The 23581-nt window shown below is 43.8% G+C and overlaps 1 protein-coding gene across 3 annotated transcripts in view; it reads right to left on the bottom strand.

Annotated features, from left to right (window-relative positions):
- Positions 1-280: 280 nt before the first annotated feature.
- The window catches only part of ints1 (integrator complex subunit 1), a 104965-nt gene continuing 81664 nt past the window's right edge, over positions 281-23581 (bottom strand). For all 3 annotated transcript variants that reach the window (XM_078558560.1, XM_078558562.1, XM_078558561.1), the window contains exons 40-48: positions 23339-23472; positions 22385-22577; positions 20754-20881; positions 18756-18868; positions 17563-17676; positions 14160-14230; positions 4057-4148; positions 2089-2198; positions 281-1518 (exon numbers count right to left, since the gene is read on the bottom strand). In XM_078558560.1, the coding sequence (XP_078414686.1) occupies positions 1403-1518; positions 2089-2198; positions 4057-4148; positions 14160-14230; positions 17563-17676; positions 18756-18868; positions 20754-20881; positions 22385-22577; positions 23339-23472 (1071 nt within the window). In that variant the 3' untranslated portion in view covers positions 281-1402. The remainder of the gene's footprint in view (positions 1519-2088; positions 2199-4056; positions 4149-14159; positions 14231-17562; positions 17677-18755; positions 18869-20753; positions 20882-22384; positions 22578-23338; positions 23473-23581) is intronic.

The following is a 23581-nucleotide window of genomic DNA, read 5'->3' as shown; positions in this document are numbered from 1 at the left end:
GGAAGAATTACAAGTTCTAGAGCCTACTCTTGATAAAGTTCTAATTATCATCCTTAAGAGTTTTCCTTTATAATGTCGAGATTTCTGACAATCATTGGCAGTGAAAATACTTTGAAGTATTAAATACATCAATGATAGTTTTTGATGTAACATTGTTACTGTTTTTCCCAAAACTGTTTCACTTTCTGCTCATACTGGTAAATGGTCAGGCTCCTGCCAATCTTTCTGAAAGGTTGCCTGCTCAGTCTGCCTCAACTGCAGCAAATAAAAATGACTCGTGTTTCTTTCTTGTCAAACATCCATTTTTATAAAAATTTCCTAACAAAAGTACAACGCTTAAACAGAACTTTAAGCAGTCAAGATACATTTCTTTATGGGTCTCATGTTGCTGTCATTTTAAGCAGAGTGAATACTTCTCCCCTGGTCTGTTTCAAAGGCTCACACATTCACAAGGCCTCATCAGTCCTCGGTACTGTCCTTCCAAGGAGTCTCGCTGAAACACAGTTGTGTTCTGCTGACTTGAGGCAGCAGGGTTCTGGTTGAAAAGCATCCTTTAACATCTAGTCAGTGCTGTGTGATCATTTGTTTGTGTGCGAGATGGTGACTGGTGGTTTATCCGTTTTAAAATCCGTCCTGTAGAGTCCTGGTTACAAAAAGCCTCTGGATGCTGATAATAATCAGAAAGGGTTATACCACTTTCAGATGTTAACTTGCCTGCTAGCAGTTCCAGCTAGACCACTTCTTCTGCAGTATGTTGAAAAGTAGAACCTGGTTCTGTGCTATGAACAGTGGTGAACCTGCTGGCTTGGGAGAGACTTGTGCGCCAGTGCTGATGCTTTTCTTGACTGTTATTTAACGCCCAGACATTGATTAAAATGGGATATTGAGAGGTATGTCCCCACCAGCCCTGTCCAAATTAGGGGATTGTGTAAAAGAGAAAGGGAAGAGAAAAATATTAGAGAATGGAATTTAATCTTACACAGCACCTTACTGTGCATCTCTATTGAGAGACAAAGACAGCGAGAGAGAAAGAAAAGGAGAAAGAGAAAAAAAGAGAAAAAAAGAGGGAGAGGAAAAAGACTTGATTTTATATAGCACATTTTTGTGTATCTCAAAAGCGTCACAAAGGGCTTCACCTGATGAAGTGCAGTGATTAATTATGAGAGAAAATTCATGGCTTCAGCCACTAATTCCCATTAGCTTTGATGAAATTTGTACTTGGAACTCCAATGAGAAGCTCTCCTGAGCAACAATATCCAGGATAGATTGACACTTTCTTGATGACTCCTTGTGGGACGTATAAGAGACTGAAATTACTGTGTTGAAAGTACTTCCCCTACAATGCCTTCAATCATGTTTATTCTCTCACCCAAGTCCACAGTCCTTTTATACTGCTTAGTCTTTAAGTAGTGGCTTCCATGTGTAGAACTTTCATGGCCTCTGCAATCTGTGGGCTTGTGTCGAGCTGGCTGTACATCCCGACCAGAAAGGCTTTGTGAAGGAGGACCCCTGCGTGCTCTGTGAAGAGGACGTGGTACAAGAGTGAACACATGGCACAAATGAAAGGGATAGTGGCTCTAACATTCAAATCAAAGCAAATAAACTGCTCAATAATAGCATCAAGATAAAATCTGCATATACATAAGAAGTTTCATGGTGGTTTGATAGGTAAATATACTGGCCAGTACAATATGGATCAATCCAGACCTGGAAGGTCCCCAGTCTGTGCAGAGTTATTCAATCTCCACCTAGTGGTGGAGTGGGGCATTACAAATATTTCAGTTAAGTTCAAAACCCCAGGGTTAGGGATCGGTGCTTCAGTTAGCACTTACAGCAAGGTGTTTTATTATGGGCGTGGCTACAATGCCCTCTGAGAGACATATAACAGCCATGTAAACATGGGGGTGCAGATGGGCTGGTGATATCCATGACACTGTAGCTCAGCACCCACATGAGAAAAGGAGGGCAAAACTGCATTGGGACTGGTGGCAGTGGGGGTGGGTAGTTTAAAGACTAAAGGCTAAGTTTAGAGACTTCTCACATAATAAACCAAGTTTAAGACTGAACTCTGAATCTCAGCAATTTTACCTTGGCAGAGCAGTGTATATTCTGGAAGGTTCTTTAGGGCTGTCTGCACCACATCGTAATTTCCACAACCAAGGCAATACATGAAAGTTGGAAGAAAGTCAGTGGCAGTGCTGGAAATGGAAACCAAATAAATTTAGCTGAGTTTATTTTGCGAAAAGGAAGAGTCTTTAGCAGAATTAGCAGGAAATACAGTGCGATTACATTCCATGCAAAGGGACATGGAACCCCATGATACATCTATGCTCTTTATGTGGAAATGCATCCGTCAACACTGGTCACAGTTTCGGTTGAGATACAGAGTCAGGCCTCTGATGGTGTGTGAGCACTCAGTCCTGGCACAGCACAGAAAGGACAGAGGAGTCACTCTACTTCTTAAGTAAATCTTAGCCTGCCCAAGATGGCGCCTAGGAAGAGGGGCACCCTTAAAACATTACCAACCCACCCTCGTTCTTGGATGAGATGATAAACAGGAAGTCCTGTTTGCCCTTCCAGATGGACATAAAAAATATCGCAGCAGAAGGAACATAGAACAGGAGATGACCATTTAGCCCCCTGAGCCTGTTCCGCCATTCAACGAGATCATGGCTGATCTGCAACCTAACTCCATATAGCCGCCTTTGCCCCGTATCCATTAATACCTTTGGTTAACAGAAATCTGACAATACCACGTTTAAAGTTAACATTGAACTAACATCAACTGCCACCCTCTGGAAGAGAGTTCCAAACTTCTATAATCCTTTGTATATAGAAGTCTTTCCTGATGTCACTCTCGACAGTTCTGGCTCTAATTTTTAGGCTATATCCCCATGTCCTACGTTCCCCAGTCAATGGAAGGTTTCTCTCTAGCTACCCTATCTGTTCCCCTAAATATTCAGAGTCACAGTCACAGAGTCACAGAATCACCGTGCATCTTGAAAGCTTCAAACAAACCAGCCCACAATCTTCTGGCCTGAATTTTTGCCACGTCGGGCGGGCTTGGCGGGAGAGGCTGGGGAGCCGACTGCCGCCCACGATCGGCTCCGCACTGCGATTTCATGTGGGCGGGCCAATTAAGGCCCAGCCTGCATGGATCGCGGGTGGTAACGGAGTGCTACCTGTGTGGGTGGGGGGAGGAGGGAGAGTAGGGTCTAGCGCGCAGTTCGCACATGCGCACGAAAGAGCGCTTCAATCTCTCTGAGACACGAAGCTGCCTCAGGGAGATTGAAACGCTTTTGAAAAAAATACATAAAGACATAAAAAATTTAATGAAACATGTCCCCTCATGTGACTGTATCACATGAGATGGGCCATGTTTTTATTTTCAAAATAAAAGTTTTATTTAATTAGTATTAGCTTTAGGAAACCTCATCCCGCTCGTGGATGAGGTTTCCTAAAAAGTGTAAAGGCCGCTTGGCCTTTTCGCCTGCCCGCCAACCGTTAGGTTGGATGGGCAGCTGGATGGGCGGCATAAATTTCAAGTTAATTAGGTCCTTAATGGCCTTAATAGGCCTTTCAATTATCGGCAGATGCGCAGCCGACTCCGGCATGCGCCCGCAGAACGAAATATCGTGCAAGTGCGCGATGATGTCGGGACGCACGCCCGACGTCACTGCGCGTCATATTACGTTCCAGCATGTCGGGTGCACGCCCACACGCCAAAGGTAAAATTCAGGCCCTAAATTCTAGGGACTACAATCCTAGTTTGTAATTTAACTCCTAAAGTTCAGATAAGCAGGGGAGTTCTCTCTTGTGTCTTGGCAAATACTTAACCCCCAATAAACATCACAAAAAAAATTATCTGATGATCATCTCATTGCTGTTTGTGAGAGCTTGCTGTGTGCAAATTGACTGCTGTATTTCCTACATTATAACAGACTACACCCCAGAAAGTAATTCTGGCTGTAAAGAGCTTTGGGATGCTTTGGCATTGTGACAAGTGCAGTACAAATGCACAGCTATCTTTCTCTTTCCCTGCCATGTCATTTTTACCGTGGATTGCTCTGGATACTCCTCATGGCCAAGATAAACGCTGCATTTCGTGACAGTTCCTCCGGGGAGCTCATCAGCCGTTGCAGGTCATTCTGTGAAAAAACAAGAAAGCTTCCAGTAAAGCAACAGCTTTCCATAGGGTGAACGCCACCAGATCTGAGCTTGGACAATTGAATGTTTTGTGGTAGAGATTGAGGACTGTGGTTTAAGACTCACCCCTAGAGTAATTTCCCTCTACCAGACACTGCTTGCGCATTCTAAAACCAATAAATAAATATTACCCCACAGTACAATCCTGGAAAGTGCTTTGAGCGAGGGTTGTCCCCTGTCTGAGTAGATTTTAAACCTGGCTGGACTCTGCACTGTTGGGTCACACTCAAGTGCTGCTAGCTGAACTCACTGGCTTGGAGGAGGGTGGATGTGATCTTACAGCAGCACATTCACGCATCAGTTCATGCATCTGCTTAGGAGTTTTACTGCCACCTTCTAATCAACAAAAAATGGAAACTGCTTTGTATAAAACAAAAGAAAAGCGCATGAAATAGTAGCAGGAGTAGGCTTTATGGCCCCTCTGCTGCTTAATAAGATCATGGCTGATCTTTGTCCTCAAATCCACTTTCCCATGCTATCTGCATATCCCTCAATTCCCTGACATAGTCCAAAAATCTATCGATCTCTGCCTTCAACAACTGAGCATCCATAGATCCCCGAGGTAGAGAATTCAAGAGGCTCAATACTGTTTTTCCTCACCTCAGTCAGAAACCCTCAATGTCTTAGCCTGAGACTATGCCCCTGGTTTTGGACTCTGCAGCCGAGAGAAAACAGTGTTTCAGCATCCACGCTATCAAGCCCTCTCAGAATCTTAACACGTGTTGATGAGATCACCTCTCATTTTTCTAAGTTCTAGAGATACAGTTCTATTCAACTCAATCCCTCCTCATAGGACAGCCCAAGAATTAATCTACTGAATTTTTGTTGTGCCCCCTTCCTTTGGCAAGGAAACCAAAACTGTACACAGGTATGGTTTCACAAAAATCCTATACAATTGTAACAAGATTTCCTTGCTCTTCTACTCCAATCCCCTTGCAATTAAGGCCTTCATACCATTTGCCTTCCTAATTACTGGATATACCGGCATGCTAACTTTGTGCTTCTTGTACAAGGACACCCAAATTAACCTTTTTGAACAACTATTTAATAGTTTTTCACCAATAAAAGATATTCTGCTTTTCTATTATTCCTTTCAAAGTGAATAACCTCACATATGCCATTTGCCATCTTCTTGCCCACTCTCTTAACCTATCTAAATTTCTTTGTACACTTTGTGCCTTCTTCACAGCCGGCGTCCCCACCTGGCTTTGTATTGTCAGCAAACTTGGATAGATTACACGTGGTCCCTTTCTCTAAGTCATTAACACAGTTTCTAAACAGCTGAAGATCAACACTGATCTTTGTGACACCTCACAGGTAACATAAGAAATAGAAGCCGGAATAGGTTACTTGGCCTTTTGAGTTTGGCCCAGCATTCAACAAGATCATGGCTGATCTTCCAACTCAATTCCATCTTTCCTCATTATCTCTATATCCCTCAATTCCCTCAAAAACTTAACATCTTGAATATACAAACATACAAAATAGGAGAAGCAGGCCATTTGTCCCCGTGAACCTGCACCGCCATTCAACAAGTTCATGGCTGATCTGTTTGTGTTTTGAGTTCCACATTCCTGTCTACCCCGATAACCTTTGACTCCTTTGCCTAACAAGAATCTATCTACCTCTGCCTTAAAAATATTCAATGACCTCGCCTTCACTGCCTTCTGAGGCAGTATTTCAAAGTCACACAACCCTCAGAAAAAATTTCTCCTCATCTCTGTCCTAAAGGGGTGACCCCTAATTTTGAAACAGTGCCCCCTAGTTCTGGACTCACCTATAAGAGGAAACATCCTTTCCACATCCACCTTATCAAGACCATTCAGGATCTTGTATATTTCAATCAAGTCACCCCTCACTCTTCTAAACTCCAGTGGAAACAAGCCCAACCTGTCCTCATAACACAACCCACTCATTCCAGGTATCAATCTAGTAAACCTCCTCTGAAACGCCTCCAACTCTTTTACATCCTACCTTAAATAAGGAGACCAAAACTGCACACAGTATCTGAGATGAGTCTCACCAATGCCCTGTATAACTGAAACATAACATCCTTACTTCTATGTTCAATTCCTCTTGTAATAAAGGATAGCTTTCCATTAGCCTTTTTTGATTACATGCTGTATCTGCATACTAACCTTTTTGTGACTCATGCCAAGAGCATCTGGATCCCTCTGCACCTCAGAATTCTCCAGTTACTCTCTGTTTAATACTCTGCTTTGTTATTCTTCCTGCCAAAGTGAACAACTTTACATTTTCCCACATTATATTCCATCTGCCAGATTTTTGCCCACTCACTCAACTTATCTATATCTGTCTGGTTTTGGTTTCTTCACAACATACTTTCCTACCTAAATAGCTGAATATACTCAATGACTAAGCATCCACAGCTCTCAGGGAATAGAGACTTCCAAAGGTTCACAACCCTTTGAGTAAAGACATTTCTCCTTTTCTCGATCTGAAATGGCTGACCCTTTATTCTGAGGCTGTGACCCTGTGTTCTTGGTTCCCCAGTCAGTAGAAACATTTTCTCAGCATCTACCCTTTAAAGCCCCTTTAAATTATTTAATTAGATCACCTCATTCTTCTAAACTTCAGGGAATATAGATCAATTCTGCTCACTCTCTCCTCATAAGACAATCCCCTTAACCCAGGGAGTAGTCCAGTGAGCCTTTGTTGCATTCTTCCAGGGCAAGTATGCCCTTCCTTATTTAAGGAGACCAAAACTGCCTTTGGTACTTCAGATGCAGATTCACCAATACCCTCTATAACTGCAGTTGTTCTTCTTTACTCTTTCTTTTATCTTCCACAGGATGTGGGTGTCACTGGCTAGGGCAACACTTATTGTCCATTCCTAATTGCCCTTGAGAAGGCGGTGTTGAACCGCTGCAGTCCATGTGGTGTAGGTATACCCACAGTGCTGTTTGGGAGGGAGTTCCAGGATTTTGACCTAGCAACAATAAAGGAACAGCGATATACCTCCAAGCCTGGATAGTGTGTGGCTTAGAGGGAACGTGCAGGTAGTGGTGTTCCCATGCATCTGCTGCCCTTGCCCTTCTAGGTGGTAGAGGTCGCAGGCTTGGAAGGTGCCATCAAGAGAGCCTTGGTGAGTTACGGCAGTGGGTCTTGTAGACACACACTGCTGCCACTGTGTGTCGGTGGTGGAAGGAATGAGCATTTAAAATGGTGGAGGAGTGCCAATCAAGCAGGTTGCTTTGTGCCGGATGTTGTCGAGCTTCTTTGCGTGTTGTTGGAGCTGCACTTACCCAAGCAAGTGGAGAGTATTCCAGCACACTGCTGACTTGAGCCTTGTAGATGGTGAACAGGCTTTGGGGAGTCAGGAAGTGAGTTACTCGCTGCAGAATTCCCAGCCTCTGGCCTTCTCTAACATTAGTTAGTTGGCTGGTCCAGTTCAGTTTCTGGTCAATGGTAACCTCCAGGATGTTGCTAGAAGGGGATTCAGCGATGGTAGTGCCATTGGATGTCAAGAGGAGATGGTTAGGTTCTTTCTTGTTGGTGATGGTCATTGCCTGACACTTGTGTGGCGCAAGTGTTACTTGACACTTATCAGCTGAAGCCTGAGTGTTGTCCAGGTCTTGCTGTGTATAGGCACAGATTGCCTCAGTATCTGAGGAGTGACAAATGGTGCTGAACGTTGTTGATGATTGCACAAATATCCTCACTTCTGACCTTATGATGGAGGGAAGGTCATTGATGAAACAGCTGAAGATGGTTGAACGATTGGGCCTAGGACATTAACCTGAGGAACTCCTGTAGCAATGTCGTGGGGCTGAGATGATTAATCCCCCAAGAGCCACAACTATCTTCCTTTGTGCTGGGTATGACTCCAACCAGTGGAGAATTTTACCCCCCAATTCCCATTGACTCCAGTTTTGCTAGGGTTTCTTGATGCCACACTTGGTCAAATGCTGCCTTGATATCAAGGGCAGTCACTCTCCCCTCACCTCTTTTGTTCGTGTTTGGAACAAGGCTATAATGAAGTCAGGAGCTGAGTGGCCCAGGCAGAACCCAAACTAGGTATCAGAAACCAGGTTATTGCCCAGTTAAGTGCTGCTTGATAGCACTGTCGATGACCCCTTCCTTTGCTGACAGTCGAGGGTACAATAATGGGGCAATAACTGGCTGGGTTGGACTTTTTATGGATAGGACATACTTGGGCAATTTTCCACATTGCCGGGTAGATGCCAGTGTTATATCTGTATTGCAACAGCTTGTCTAGTAATGCAGCTAGTTCTGGCCCAAGTCTTCAATACTATTGAAGTTCAACAACTTCAGATCATGAACTCCCTCCTCCATCCCACCCCCTTTCCGATCCCCCCTTTTCCAATAATTTATAATTTTTAAAATATATTTTTCTTTTCCCTCCTATTTCCATTATTTTTAAATGTATTTCCATCCATTGTTTCATCTCCAACTTTCAGCCTATTTCGATCCCTTCCCCCCACCCCACTCCCACTAGGGCTATCTGTCACTTGCTTATCCTGCTTTCTATCCTTAATGTCACCATTAATACATTCCTTAGCTAATATCACCACCGTCAACACCCCTTTGTCCTTTTGTCTATGACATTTTTGGCAATCTCTTCTTTACCTCCACCTATCACTGGCCCTCTATCCAGCTCTACCTGTCCCACCCCCATCAACCAGCTTACATTTCACCTCATTTCTATATTTCCTCAGTTCTGATGAAGAGTCATACGGACTCGAAACGTTAACTGTATTCCTCTCCGCAGATGCTGTCAGACCTGCTGAGTTTTTCCAGCTAATTTTATTTTTGTTTCTTCAATAATATTGCTGGAATATTGTCATAGCCTTTGCAGTATCCAGTGCCTTCAGCTGTTTCTTGATATCACATGGAGTGAATCAAATTGGCTGAAGACTGGCATTTGTGATGAGGACCTCCGGAGGAAGCAGAGATGGATCATCCACTTAGCACTTCTGGCTGAAGATGACTGCAAATGCTTCAGCCTTGTCTTTACACTGATGTGTTGGGCTCCCCTCATTGAGGATGAGGATATTTGTGGAGCCTCCTCCTCCAGTTGGTTGTTTAATTGTCCACCACCATTCATAACTGTATATAGCAGGACTGCAAAGCTGGTTGTGGGATCACTTAGCTGTCTATTGCATGCTGCTTCTGCTGTTTGACATGAAAGTAGTTCTGTGTTCTTGCTTCACCAGGTTGACAGGTCATTTTTAGGTACACCAGTTGCTGCTCCTGGCATGCCCTCCTGCACTCTTCATTGAACCATGGTTGACCCCCCCGCCTGATGGTAATGGTAGAGTGGGGGAACATGGCAGATTGAGAGTTACAAATTATGGTTGAATACAATTCTGCTGTTGCTGATGGCCCACAACACCTCATGGATGTCCAGTTTTGAGCTGCTATATCTGTTCAAATCTATCCCATTTAGTACAGTGGTAGGTGCCACACAACACGATGGGGGGTATCCTCAATGTGACGAAGGGACTTCATCTCCATAAGGACTGTGCAGTGGTCACTCCTAACGATATTGTTATGGACAAATGCATTTGCGACAGATAGATTGGTGAAGACGAGGTCAGATAGGTTTTTCCCTCATGTTGGTTCCCTCACTACCTGCCGCAAACACAGTCTAGTAACTATGTCCTTTAGGACTCAGCCAGATCAGTCAGTTGTGGTGCTACTGAACCACTCTTGGTGATGAATATTGAAGTCCCCACCCAGAGTGTGTGCTTGCCACCCCCGATGCTTCCTCCAAGTGGTGTTCAAGATGGAGAAGTACTGATTCATCAGCTGGGTCGGGGGTGGGGGGGCAGCGGTACTTGCAATCAGCAGGCGGTTCCCTTGCCCATATTTAACCTGATGCCATGAGACTTCAAGGGGTTCAGAGTCAATGTTGAAGGCGTGTACACTATTACGCCACCACCTCTGGTGGGTCTGTCCTGTCGAAGGGGCAGGCCATATCCGGGACGGTGATGGTGGTGTACGGGACATTGTCTGCAAGGTATGATTCTGTAAATATGACTATGTCAGGCTGTTGCTTGACTAGTCTGTGGAACACTTCTCCCAATTCTGGCACAAACCCCCAGATGTTAGCAAGGAGCACTTTGCAGGGTCGACAGGCCTGGGTGTACCATTGTCGCTTCCAGTGCCTAGGTTGATGCCAGGTGGTCTGTCTGGTTTCATTCAACATCAACTTTTCTCTAGTGGCTGATATAACTGAGTGGCTTGCTAGGCCATTTCAGAGGGCATTTAAGAGTAAACCACACTGTTGTGGGTCTGGAGTCCCACGTAGGCCAGACCAGGTAAGGACAGCAGGACATTAGTGAACTAGATTGGTTTTTACAACAATCGACAATGGTTTCATGGTCACCATTACTGGGACTAGCTTTTAATTCCAGATTTATTAATTGATTTTAAATTCCACCAGCTGCCATGGTGGGATTTGAACCCATGTCCCCAGAGCATTACCATGGGCCTCTGGATTACTAGTCCAGAGACATTACCATTACGCCATAACCTCCCCGAATCTCCCGCTCCCCCCTTATACTCCAATCCCTTTGTAATGAAATCGAACATACAATTTGCCTTCTAATTGCCAGCTGTACCTGCACGCTAACTTTCTGCAAATCGTGTACAAGGACACCCAGCTCCCTCTAAATGGAAACATTTCCCAGTCTCTCACCATTAAAAAAAACTTTGTCTTTTTTACTTTTTGCACCAAAGTGGATAACTTCAAACATCACCATGTTGTATTCCATCTGCCATTGTCTTGTCCTCTAGCCCAACCTCTCCATTTCCCATGTAGACTCTTTGCATTCTGCTCACTGCTTACTTTCCCTTCTAACTTTGTATCATCAGCAAACTTGGATACATTGCACTTTATACCCTCACTTGCTCTCCCGGCTGCTGTATGGGTCCAATGAAGAACATGTTGGAGGGCTCCGGTGGCGTGGCAGATAGCCAATGAAGCCACACTTCCTGACATTACGAGCTGAAGACATGTCCCTTGAAGTCCGTCTTCAGCTCAATGACAGGCAAGTTAAATGATGCACCTTTAATTGCAGCTCCTGGACCCCCTGGGTCCATTTCCCCCCGGTTCCTCTCCACCAACCCCGGCCCCGTCCATCAGTCTTTGGTTTTTCTCCTCCATCAAACACTAATTCTGACATCAGTGGAACTGAGGAGCTGGAGTACAGAAGAGCCGGCGTCCTGGGCAGACGCTGGGGATCAGAACTGGACGAGCTGGAGAGGATGGGGTGGTGGGTGGGGGCTGGGGATGGGTGTCAGAGGAGTGGGTTGACTTAAAGGGCTACGCTCCTGAACAGGCTCTACACCTACTAGGTTCAGCCCTAAATAAATCCACGTAAATACTGGTATTAGCGCTGAGCAATCAGCTTAAGGTCACGCATGACAAGTCCAGCACCATTATGGAACTGAATCGTGGCAAATTTCTCAGTTTTCGCTGTCATTGGCACCACAACCTCTGGGCCATTATTCTCTATCCCAGGAATTCCAATTTTGTGTAATAACCTCTAGTGTGGCATCTTACTGAATGATTTTTGTAAATCCAAATACACTATTATCCACTGGTTCCCCCTTATCCATCTTATTAGATCCTCAGAAAACAGATTTGTCAAATACAATTTTCCCTTTGTAAATCCGTGTTGACTCTACTTAATCATATTCCATTAACAAATTGTTGCGTTTTGTCCACTACTGATGTTAGGCTAACTGGCCTATAGTTCCCATTTTCTCTCTTCCTCCTTTCTTAAGTAGCAGTGTTATGTTTGCTAAATTCCATTCCTTGGGAATTATTCTAGAATCTAAGGAATTCTGGAAGATCAAAATCAATTCATTCATTACCTCTACAGCTATCTCTGCAGGTCATCAAGTTCAGGGATTTGTTGCTACTTAATATCATTAATTTCTCCTTTACTATTTCTTTACTTATTTCATTAAGTTCCTTATTTGTGTATTTTGGCCATGACAACAGATACAAGTATTCCTTTAATATCTCTTGTCATTTCCTTATTCCCCATTATAATTTCACCTGTCTCTGACTCTAATGGGCCCATGTTTACTTTTGCTAATCTCTTCCCATTTACATCCCTACAGAAACATTTACAATTTTCTTTTGTCTCTTGCTAGTATATCCTCATATTCTCTTCTCTCTTCCCTTATTATTTTCTTGGTCCTTCTTTGCTGAATTCTAAAATTCTCCCAGTCCAGCGTGTCAGGTTCAGGGGATTTGTAGACTTTCAGTCCCATTAATTTCTGCAGCACTCTTTCTTTACTTATATTAATTACTTCAAGCTCCTCACTCTCATTAAACCCTTGGTTCCCCATTGTATTGTTGTCTTCTATTGTGAAGGTAGGCACAAAATATTTGTTTAACCACTCTGCCATTTCCTTATTCCCCATTATGATTTCTCCTGTCTCTGTCTCTATCTTATTACACAAAATAAGATGTAAATTAGCCTCTTCCCGGTTAGTTCTACAATGTGTTGTTCTAGGAAAGTGTCTCAAATGCAATGAATTCGTCCTCCAAACCACTTTTGCCAACTTGATTTTCCTAGGCTGTAAGATGATTAAAGCCCCTCAACAATTATTACATTGTCTTTGTTATTGAGTCTTTTTTTTTCTTGATTAATATTCTGTTTAACAGGTATAGCTACTGTTAGAGGGCCTAAAACTCCTCCCAAAAGCATTTTCTGGTCCTTGTTATTTCTCATCTCCACTGATTATACTTCCGATCTTCCAAGCCAAGAGCCTTCCTCAACATTGTCCTTATGTCATCCGTTATTATGAGGGATATCACGACCCCACTTTTCCACTTTGTCTGTCTTTTTGAAATGTCAAGCACATTGGAATATGTTACTCCTAACTTCAGTTACCACGGAACCATGTCTCTGTAATGGCTATAACACTGGCCTGTTGTTCCCATTTATCTTAAGTCATTAACTCATCCATCTTGTTTTCAATGTTTCATACATTCAGATAAAGCACCCTTAATTTTAACTTTTTACCATTTTTCCTGATTTGACCTTGCTCATTGATGCACCATGAGCATTGAGCATTTGTCCCTTCCTGTCACACTTAGCTCATCTTTGCCTAAAAAGCTATATTGCTCTGTGGCCTTGACTTTTCTTTTTAGACTTATAAATCTGCTTCACTTACTCCGCCTTTTCAGTTTAAAGTTCTAAAAACCGAACTCACCCAAAGGGAATGGGAGCTAGCTAAGGGTCAGGCCTCAGATTTAAACCCTGCCTGATTTTACTCAGTTGACTTCAATGAATTGGGCATCCTACCCAAAATAACATCCTTGCTGGGTGGGTTAGGGTAAAATTAGGGCTTTAATTGGCATTATTGTGATGTGTGCCAACATCTGGTCAGATAGAGTTATAGTGCATCCTGTGAATCTGCTGGTCAGGGTAGAACACTGTCTGTGTACTTAAACACACAATCCACTCCACTACCCAAACATTTATTTTGATCCTGAGGTCCAAGGACCAAGCTAATCTAACAGTACGGATAGAAACATTTATGGTCTCTATGGGTGGGGCCCAGTGTTCAGCCAGCTTATATCCAGAAAAAGTGGCAAGATACCAGCTTTTGTAACTAGGGTCTGTAAACTGTGGTGGCACAGGGCTTAAGGCATCACCAAGAGAGAGTGAGAGCAAGAGAGGGATAGAACTGTCTCATTTACATCACACCACTGCTGCCAATGCAAATACATCAGACAGCTTCAATATTTACAACAGCTTTCTGTTGAAGGCAGTGCACTGACAATTCACAGCTAGAGACATTATTAGCTGCAATCAAAATCAGTCAGCTCCACTTGTTAGCAGAGCGCAGAGCATTATACAGTTCTGTAGCTAATTAAATGCTGCAGGCAAACTGTGGTTGAATCTTGTTTGCTTTGAGAGACAATTAGTTTATTTTCTACTTACAGTAAGGAAGGAGAGGACCTCCACTCGACGTTTTGACATCTCATCAATATCATTCAGGACTTCCAAAATATCTGAACAGTCAAACAGAGACATGTTATGGAACGCATCAAACCATTCAGAGTGCTCACTGACCTACCCAGGCTCCTCGTCCAGCAATGTCCCCATTTAAAAATTTGCATCCTTGCTTTCAAATCATTTCATGGCCTCTATCCCTTTAAAAGGCTCATTAAAACCCATTTCTTTTATCAAGCTTTTGGCCACTTGTCCTTGCGTAGCTTGGTGTTAAATAGTGTTTAATAATGCTTCTGAGAAGCACCTTGGGATGTTTTTTCTACATAAACATCACTATATAAATGCAAGTTGTTGCAGAGGGGAGAATACATGACAAAGCGCAACAGTGTTTGCAGCCAGCCTGACTCTGACTGATGAGCAGGAGACTGTTTCTGAAGCTGCAAACCTAACCTGGTCCTTTGCTTATACCCACACCCAAAGGCAACCAATGGGCAGATCTACACAGCCAAGCAGACGGGTGTCTCTAGGTGCCAAAAGGGAGGGGGGAGGGCAGGGGACAAAAATAAGACCACGGGCCAAATCTTCCAGTCTTCGGATCATCAAAGACCGAACCTATGACTGAAGATGCATATCGGGACCCTGTGGAAGTCCTGTGTCATGGACCTCCATGGGGACTGCCCGGGAAGTTTCAACTTCCACAGGAGCCTCCATGAATGTCTCCATTCCGAGTTAAAGTTGGAGACTTTGAACAGTTCCAGGGTATTTACCTGACTAATTACCCAGGAAATGTTAGGCACAATAAAACCTAGTCTAACTTCTGGGTATCTGCACAACTGACCTCACAATCACCACCCCACCAACCACCCCCTTGATCCCCCCCCATTGATCCCTGCCCCAACCAGATTATGCTCCTACCCACCTGACTAACCCCCCGCAACCCAACTACCCACTGCCCTCTTGACCACCCCTGCAACCCAACTACCCACCTCACCCATTCACTATCATTCATTTACTAACATTCAAGCTTGACCTTTAAACTTACCATACGGCAGCTAGTGCTGTAAAAACAGGGCTGTTCTGTACTCCCCTGATTCCACCCCAACGGAGCTCCCCATTGGATGCTGCACTGTGCATTTATATGGGAGCCAGGCTCAGATGACCCTGATAGAAATGCCCAGCAGCATTTTTAATCACAGCAGTAATCTGACGATCAATGCTGCAGCTCAGAAGATTGGGGCTTATGTTTAAACAGCGTCCAAATCTCAATTTACCACAACCTCTCTCCTACTCTATGAAACTATCAAAGCAAATAAAGTTAAAGGGTGCAAACTTCAACCACACTGATTTCTGGGTGGGGGGTCTTACGATTCATATTTTGCCTGTGCCCGTTTTGAGGTTGGCATGACAAAAAAATTATCTATTTCCTCATTTGCATGATTTTGGAGCAAGGTCCTGGGCCTCCACCTCTGGTCTCCTCTTTGCAACGCAGCTGGCGCACTTCGGACGCAGCATTTGTTGCCAGCAGCACTGTTTGCTTATCACGCAGTTCAGACAGACTGATTTCTCTTAAAAGCAGGCTGCCTCTTATAGATAAGGTGGAAAAAGGGATTGGTGCAAATGGAAATTCTTTTAAAAAACGAACACCAGGACACACAGAAGAATCCAGACTGACCGACGTGGTGCTGGAGGCATTATTGGTGCAGGTGGGCAGGAGGAAAGATGACATGGTCCCACAGCGGAGAGGAAGGCAGAAGCAGGAGACCCACAAGGACCACCCAGAAGGAAATGGGAGCATATGGCCAGGAAAGTCAACTCTTAGAATCTGGATGCATGGTCCTGGCAGCTGTGCCACAAGAGGCATTCAACATCAGTGAATGTATCTCTACATCCCCTAAACATCACGTCAGTCTCTCACGCTGTTCAATGCACCACATGGCCAGCATTAACCCAGCAACAATCCCTGGCACTCAGGAATCACAGCTAACATCCAGATACTCCACTTTACCCTCAAACTACCAAAGCTGACTGCCTCACACCCATCTCTTGCTGCCTCTACACACCTCCAACTACTCAGGTGTGGCAGGCACATCACTCAAGCACAGTGCTAAACAACCACTGAAATTCTCCCCCTCTCCTGCAGGACAATGTGGATAGAATAGAAAGGAGATCAGAAGCAGTAAGGACAAGGTCGCTCCCATTTCCTGAGCCCTAGAGCGGAGATGATTCTCTGCATCATGGAGCCGGCTGTGACAAGAGCCAAAGCATCTGACATCACTGACAACTTCTCAATCAGAACGCATCCTCAGTATGTTATCTGGTATGATGAGTACTGATGCTGTGACCATGGGCTTCTTACCTCCCACCCCACACACTTTCCCTCATACAACCTTCCTCTTCTGAGTTCCTGCTTTCAGACACTCAAGAACAGCAATCACGGTGCCTGGCCCTTTAAATTACACTACTACAGGGTCCAACCTGCTGCTTCGTATTCCTTTTCTCATTTCTGGTGAATGCAGGCATTGCCAGGATCTGCTTTGCCCAATTTTGGTAGCCTAGCATCACGTCAGCTGTGCTTTTTTTTATTTATTCATTCATTCACAGTGGACATTGCTGGTAAGGCCAGCTTTTATTGCCCATCCTTAATTGTCATTTGGAAGGTGGTGGCGAGTCATGTTCATGAACCACTGTATTTTGTTATAGTGGTTTTGATAAAACAGAGTGACTTGCTAGGCCATTTCAGGCAGCAGTTAAGAGTCAACCACATTGGTATCGATCTGGAGGTTCACATATAGGCCAGACCCAGATAAGGACAGCAGATTTCATTCCCTACAATATTCTGGTAGTTACACGGTCATCAATTACGATGCTTTTTTTTCATTCTGATATATTTAGTTAACTGAATTTAAATTCCCCAAACAACATGCTCAAATTTGAACATATCTGGATTGCCAGTATAGTAACATGATCACCACTATACTGTACTGTCCTATCTGTGCATGGTGCAGCTGTTTGGCATCAGAGTCATGTCATTTCCACATCAGAAGCGGCGCTATGTGAATTAACTTCTCGTCCAAAGAATCCTGTATGGAGGTTCCAATCATTCTGAATTACGCTCTTTTTTTGCATTAAGTTCCTGCATTACAATGCTGACTGCATTTAAAAAAGTACTTAATTGGCTGTAAAGAACTTTGCAACATCCTGAAGTTGTGAAAGGCACCATATAAATGCAAGTCTTTTTTTTAAATACAAAGGGCGCACTAGCATTGCAGCTTACATAGAACGTAGCCTATCATGTCCTTCTTTCCTTTCTCCCTCGTGTATTCATCCAGCTTCTACTCAAATCTACAGGTTGGTGTAGGGGCTGTGTCTAATCCCTCACTGGTTGCCTTACCTTCAAGAGCACGCCCCCTCGCTATCTTTTGGAGGTATGGTGCCACTTCAGCTGAGGTCAGAGGTGTTATGGCAGAGAAATTGACCAGCGGGAGGGAACCTGTTGCTTCTTCCTCTGTAAGTGTGAGAGAGAGAGAATTCTTACATGAACATGTGGTTAGAACCTGGAGAGGTCTCAAACACAAGCTCCTCACTCTAGGGTGAAGGCCTCTGCTAGGCACATCATCACAGACTGACCAGATACTGTTTACGCCTGTAATTCTTGGAACATTGAATCCCCCCCCCAATCTCATTCCACCTGTGATGCAAAGCCTGCACACTTTGTCGAAAATATCACAGGCGGACAGCAGCCCTGACTTCTGTACTATGAAGTAAAGCTCAAATCATTTCAAGGGTTTGAAAGAGACACAAAAAAATAAAGAAACTGCCCCAGCTCTCCTAGTTAAATTGGCTAACATAACACTTGCTGCCAATCAAAGTAAGCCATTGGGCACAAAGTGGGAAGACTTTGCAGAGATACAATGAGGTTCAGCAATTTCAATGTGTCAGCCATTGCTCACTGGGTCGTACTCTTGCCTCCGAGTCAGACGGTTAGGGGTTCAAATCACACTTCAGAGACTTAAAAACACAAGCAATATTGCCACTCCAATGCAGCACTGAGGGAGTGCTACACTGCCAAAGATGCCATCATTTGGTTGAGATACTAAACGGAGGCTTCACAAGTGGATGGAAAAGATACCACTATTTTGAGGAGGCTGAGGGAAATTTTCCCCGGTGTCCTGGCCAATATTTATTCCTTAACCACTTCACTAATAAAAAACATTGTTGTTTATGGGAGCTTCCTGTGTGCAAATTGACTGCCAGGTTTCCTCCATTATAATAGTGACTACACCTCAATGGCTATAAAACACTTTGGAGTGGCCCAAGGTCACAAAATGTTAAATAAATGCAAGTCCTTCTGTTGTTTCTTTTTGTTTTAAAAGTCTTAGATAACAATGTGCTAATATCTCTGCAGAGTTTTGGAAGAATACTGCACTAATGCCTGGTATGGCAGAGCTGGACCTTCTAACGGAAATGATTCCGTAGCAGGTACAAAAACCCCTCTCCCCCTCACCCACTGCCAACCCCCACCACTGGCAATTGCTTAGTGCACTTGATTTCCAGAAGGATATTAACCAGGAGACCAGCACTCACCCCCATCCTCATCCTCTGCATTCTCCTCAATGAGTCCGCTCCGGGTCGGGAGTGTTAATCCAGCCAGCAGGGACTTCAGCAGAGCCATCTCTGGATATTCCCGTGACAGGTAACTGTATGATGTGTCAAAAGGAAGAAGTTTGTTTTTTAAAAAAAGAGACTTTGTATTTCATTGGTAGGGTGGGGTTGGTGGGGGGTGGTGGGTGAATGGAGATGTATTTCCTCCAAAGGCTCTTTTTGAAAAAAAAAAAGCACCTTTGTCTCTGCCCCAGACAACCCCGTATTCATACTTGACAAATGAGTGCAGCTTCTCCTAGTCATTGCTGGACAGAGGCCAGTTACTGACACCTACCTCCAGTAAGGCGCAGCCCAGATCTATAAACTCACCGTGTGGATGATCATTGCTGCAGATTTGCTATGCCCCAACATCAGTAAGAGAAGTGGCAAATAGCTCATCTCAGCATAGAATCCTGTGAATTTCTTGTTGCATGTAGTAACATTTGAAAGGTGCTATAGAAATGCAAGGCTTTCTTTATTAGAGCACTATAGCTTTGCTAAAAAGAACCAGCCAGAATCAATGTGAGTGATCATTTACACTGGTTATAGGTTAGGGGTATTGTGCTCCTAAACTTGTCCTCAGATACTTAGTGACCCTTGATCATGCACGTGCGTTGGTCATGCAAGCGTTACTGCCGGCTAGATCCTGTTCTTGCCAGACCTGCATTTCACGCACCATCACGATGCAATTATGAGTCATAATCAGGGACAGGAACCCTACTTGAAATAACATGCACTCTGTCCCAGGCTCAGCTACTCCCGTTGTGTCAGTTAACCTCAACTTGCAACACATGGCCTACTACAAGCTGGCATGTTGAAGCCTCAGATGTGAAACAAAGGTAACCTTCATCATTGGGTGTTACCTTTGCAAGAGGTTAATTGTTCATTTTTTTTGGGTTTTGTTGGGAAAAATTCAGAATGTTACTGCAATCTCACCAAATGTTTCCACTCTGGATGAGGTCCTGACCAATGCTCTGCAGCCCTGACTTCTGTACTAAGAAGCAAAGCTCAAATCATTTCAAGGGTTTGAAAGAGAAACAAAAAAGAAACTGTCCCAACTCTCCCAGTTAAATTGGCTAACATAACACTTGCTGCCAATCAAAGTAAGCCATTGGGCACAAAGTGGGAAGACTTTGCAGAGATACAATGAGGTTCAGCAATTTCAATGTGTCAGCCATTGCTCGACTATTGACACAGTAACTCAGTAATACAGTTAGCGAAGGGGTTGTAACCCCTAAACCCCAACCACTCCCATCATTTTGAGGCTGGCTAACATGGCTTTGGAGGGCGGCCTCCACTCCACTCCCATGAACCTCCATCCCACAGACCTTCAGGTCTCTGCAGTTCTTGGCCAGGTCTTCAGACCAGGTCAAGTTGCATTTCTCAGCTACTCCTGTTGTGTCAGTTAACCTCAACTTGCAACGCATGGCCTGCATGAATTGATTCCCAAATCAGTCTCTTTCCTGTCCAAATGGCAAAATCTGGAGTTCCACCCCCATCCCACTTGGTCAAACCTAAACTCTATCTATTTCTGGATGTTGCTCTGCAGCTGCCATTCATTCCTTGGTCAAGCATCAACCAAGTAGCTGCCTTTTCCCTACTCCCGTCCAAAGTCAGACACATGGCCAAGATACATGGTGGGGTCAGGGCTTGGTGTTTGCACAATGACCCATGTATTTCCTACGCGCAATGAAATGCAGTGAGAAAGGAACCTTCTGATTTAACAGCCATGCCAGACATCCAGTTTTTGAGTGGGCTTCCTAGAAATTGTAGATAAATCGAAAGCCAACCCATTTGACCATCTAAGTGTTGAATCTTTTTGGGATGGGTTCAGGAGGGAACAGATATTTTGGATTGACAACTGCCCTCATTAATGATGCATTCTTCCTTAATCTCTCCTTCCAACAATTTCACCTTCAATATAGCAAAAGCAATACTCACTGGAGCACATCCGAATGTTTCTGAAGGAATGGGACGGCTGCTGCTGCATTGTAGGTTATAAACTTGTGAATAAAATGCACACATTTATTGATGAAGGAAGCAATCAGTCTGGAGTACCTCCCGTAATTCTGTTAGAAAAAGTATTCAAAATTATCCATTGACAATCAGTGCAGTGATGCAGAGACTTGATACATTCCCCCAACACTTACCATTTTATTGCTCTCCTCCAATTACACACTCAAGTTGATGCACACTTCCACAGCAGCCAGCCACTTTCTAGCACTGTTAGCCATTCAGTTCTAAGCTGTGGAATTCTATGCTCACTGGCTATTTAACTGGATATTAATGCAACCTAGCCATATTCCACTCTCAGCAGCCACCTATACATTTTGTCAGGAGTTGCTAGATAGTGACCAAACACCTGGACCCTATCTCTTCTCCCTAAACCTGAGTGCAAGGGCCTGTTGCAGCGCACTCCATATTCTGTGCTGACTGAGATCCGCAAACCCAGGTCAACGCAGGGATCTCATGGTCGTACGCATGGTCCTCAGAGTCTGTACTGCTCAGTTACTTATCGGATGAACAGGATGGGTCATTGATGAAGCCCTCAAATAAGGATACTCATCTCAAATAGAGCAACAACTACACTTTTGCTGTACACTTTCAAAGTCTAGATACTGATATTTTGAAATGGAAAGAACTCAGGATTAAATATAAAGCAGTTCTTAAAATCTACTTCAACTGTCTTAGTATCTCCCTAGATGACTTGGTGTCAAATCTTTTTTGATAACATTCCTGTGAAGCACATCTGGGCATTTTACTACATTAAAGGTGCGATATAAATGCATGTTGTTTTAATAGAAGTAGAAAAGTAAGATGTCAAAATTCCAGCTTTAGCTAAGCCTGTTTGCCATTTCGGCTCTCCCCACTTCCCCAGTAATTAAGTTATTAGAGGTTATTCGCTTGAAGTTAGCAGATTAAGAGTGATCTAATTGATGTGTGTATGATGATTAAAGGGGTTTATAAGGGTAGAAAGAAATTATTTCCTCTCACGAGGTACTCGTACCCACAAAAGGTAATGGAAATCTGGAACTACATCCCCAAAAGCTGATGAGTCAACTTAAAATTTAAAAACTGAGATTGATAGATTTTTGTTAGGCAAGGGTATTAAGTATTACAGAACCAAGCCAGGTGGATGGAGTTAAGATACAGATTGTTTATGATAAAATTGACTGGCAGAACAGGCCAGAGGGGCTGAATGGCCAATCTTAATCCTATGTCCCTATGTTGGTGGGCTATTCGAAATGGGAGACTTCACCGTGAACTCAAATCCATCCTCAACCGAAACCCATTAATAAGCATTTTCTAGGTCAGTAGACACAGAAGCAGACTGACTGATCACCCAAGGAACTGAGGCCAAACGCCGTGTTCTACCTGCTACCCCCAATTGAGGCCAGACCACTTAAAACAGGGCAGAGTGGGGAGGGTGAACCAGGAATCTGCCTGGTTCTACACAGGGACAATGTATTAATCCAGCAGAATTCATGCTAAAGCTCTAAACATTTGGTCCCTTGATTTGATTGAATGACCTGCTAATGGACTCCCAATATTCCAGCCTGGCTCCCACTAACCTGCAGGAGCAGTAAGAAGGAGAGAAGGCAGTCCTGCATCGCTCCCTGGTGCTCACTCTGAAATAAATATGGCTGCAACAGCTCCATGACCCCCAGAACATGCACGAAGAAGGTCAAATGATTCTGCTGACGGAACTCCTGGAAATTCAAGTGAACTCGTCCGTGTAACAGGGCAGCAATCATCGGCAAGTGTCTGAAACGTAAAACAAAATAAACACCAAATAATCACTCTTCAATTCAAATATCCAAGGATAAAGACTTAGCACATGAAAGTCAGCTATAAGTTAAATACATTGGAACAGGAGGAGGCCATTCAGCCCCTCGAGCCCCTTCCGCCATTTGATTTGATCTGTAGCTCAATCCCATTTACCTGCTGTTGCTCTATATCGCTTGTTATCCTTACCCAAATAAAAGTCTATTGATCTCAGTCGATGCAACACATTGGAAATGTCCGATTTGGCTATTATGTCTCTTTGCTTATTCCTGGTAAGTCATATTTTCATTGTTAAAAATATATTACAATGAATGAACTCCCATTACATAGAATTCCAACAGAAATGGATGCTACAGCATTCTCATAGCCAATGTATTCAACCATGGAATGGCAGTAAATCAATTTGTAAACAATTCTCGTTCGAAAAGATGTGCTTGGTTTGCAGGGGGAGGAAGAAAAGACCACTGGCAGACGACTGGGAGCAAGATCGATCTGCCACTACCCTTGGAGCATTCACCCATCCACCCCCTCCACTGGGAAAACTAATCACCCACCCTCTCAAGAGAAGCTCAGAGCAGGAATGATTGCAGTGGTGCTGATAAAAGACAAAAATGGTTGCGAGAGGTTAGAGATGATGCTAATCAGGAGCAAGCAACCCATGCATCAGAGAAAGGGAGAAACAAAAATGAGCCCTTTAACCATCATAATAAAAAGATCCTTAAAAAGTGAAATATTAATACCTAAGCAATAAAACTGGATGTGCCACTGCCAACTTTCTGCAGGCCATATTGGCGTCAGCCATTCGATTTTCTGACATCTTCGAGTCACTGGTGTCTGCGAGCAGCGTAAGCAATCGATGTACTAATGCGTCCAGCTGGGAAAGAGGGAAAGAAGGAAACACTCTTGTAACAATTGCTCACCCTAGACTGTTTCAATATCCAGAAACTAACCCCAAAAGTAACATGCTACTCAAGGTCACAACA

The sequence above is a fragment of the Cetorhinus maximus genome, chromosome 15 (assembly GCF_964194155.1).
Source record: "Cetorhinus maximus chromosome 15, sCetMax3.hap1.1, whole genome shotgun sequence".
NCBI classification, from domain to species: domain Eukaryota; kingdom Metazoa; phylum Chordata; class Chondrichthyes; order Lamniformes; family Cetorhinidae; genus Cetorhinus; species Cetorhinus maximus.
Note: the sequence above shows the minus strand (reverse complement) of the source record. Positions and strands in the feature narration are given on the sequence as shown.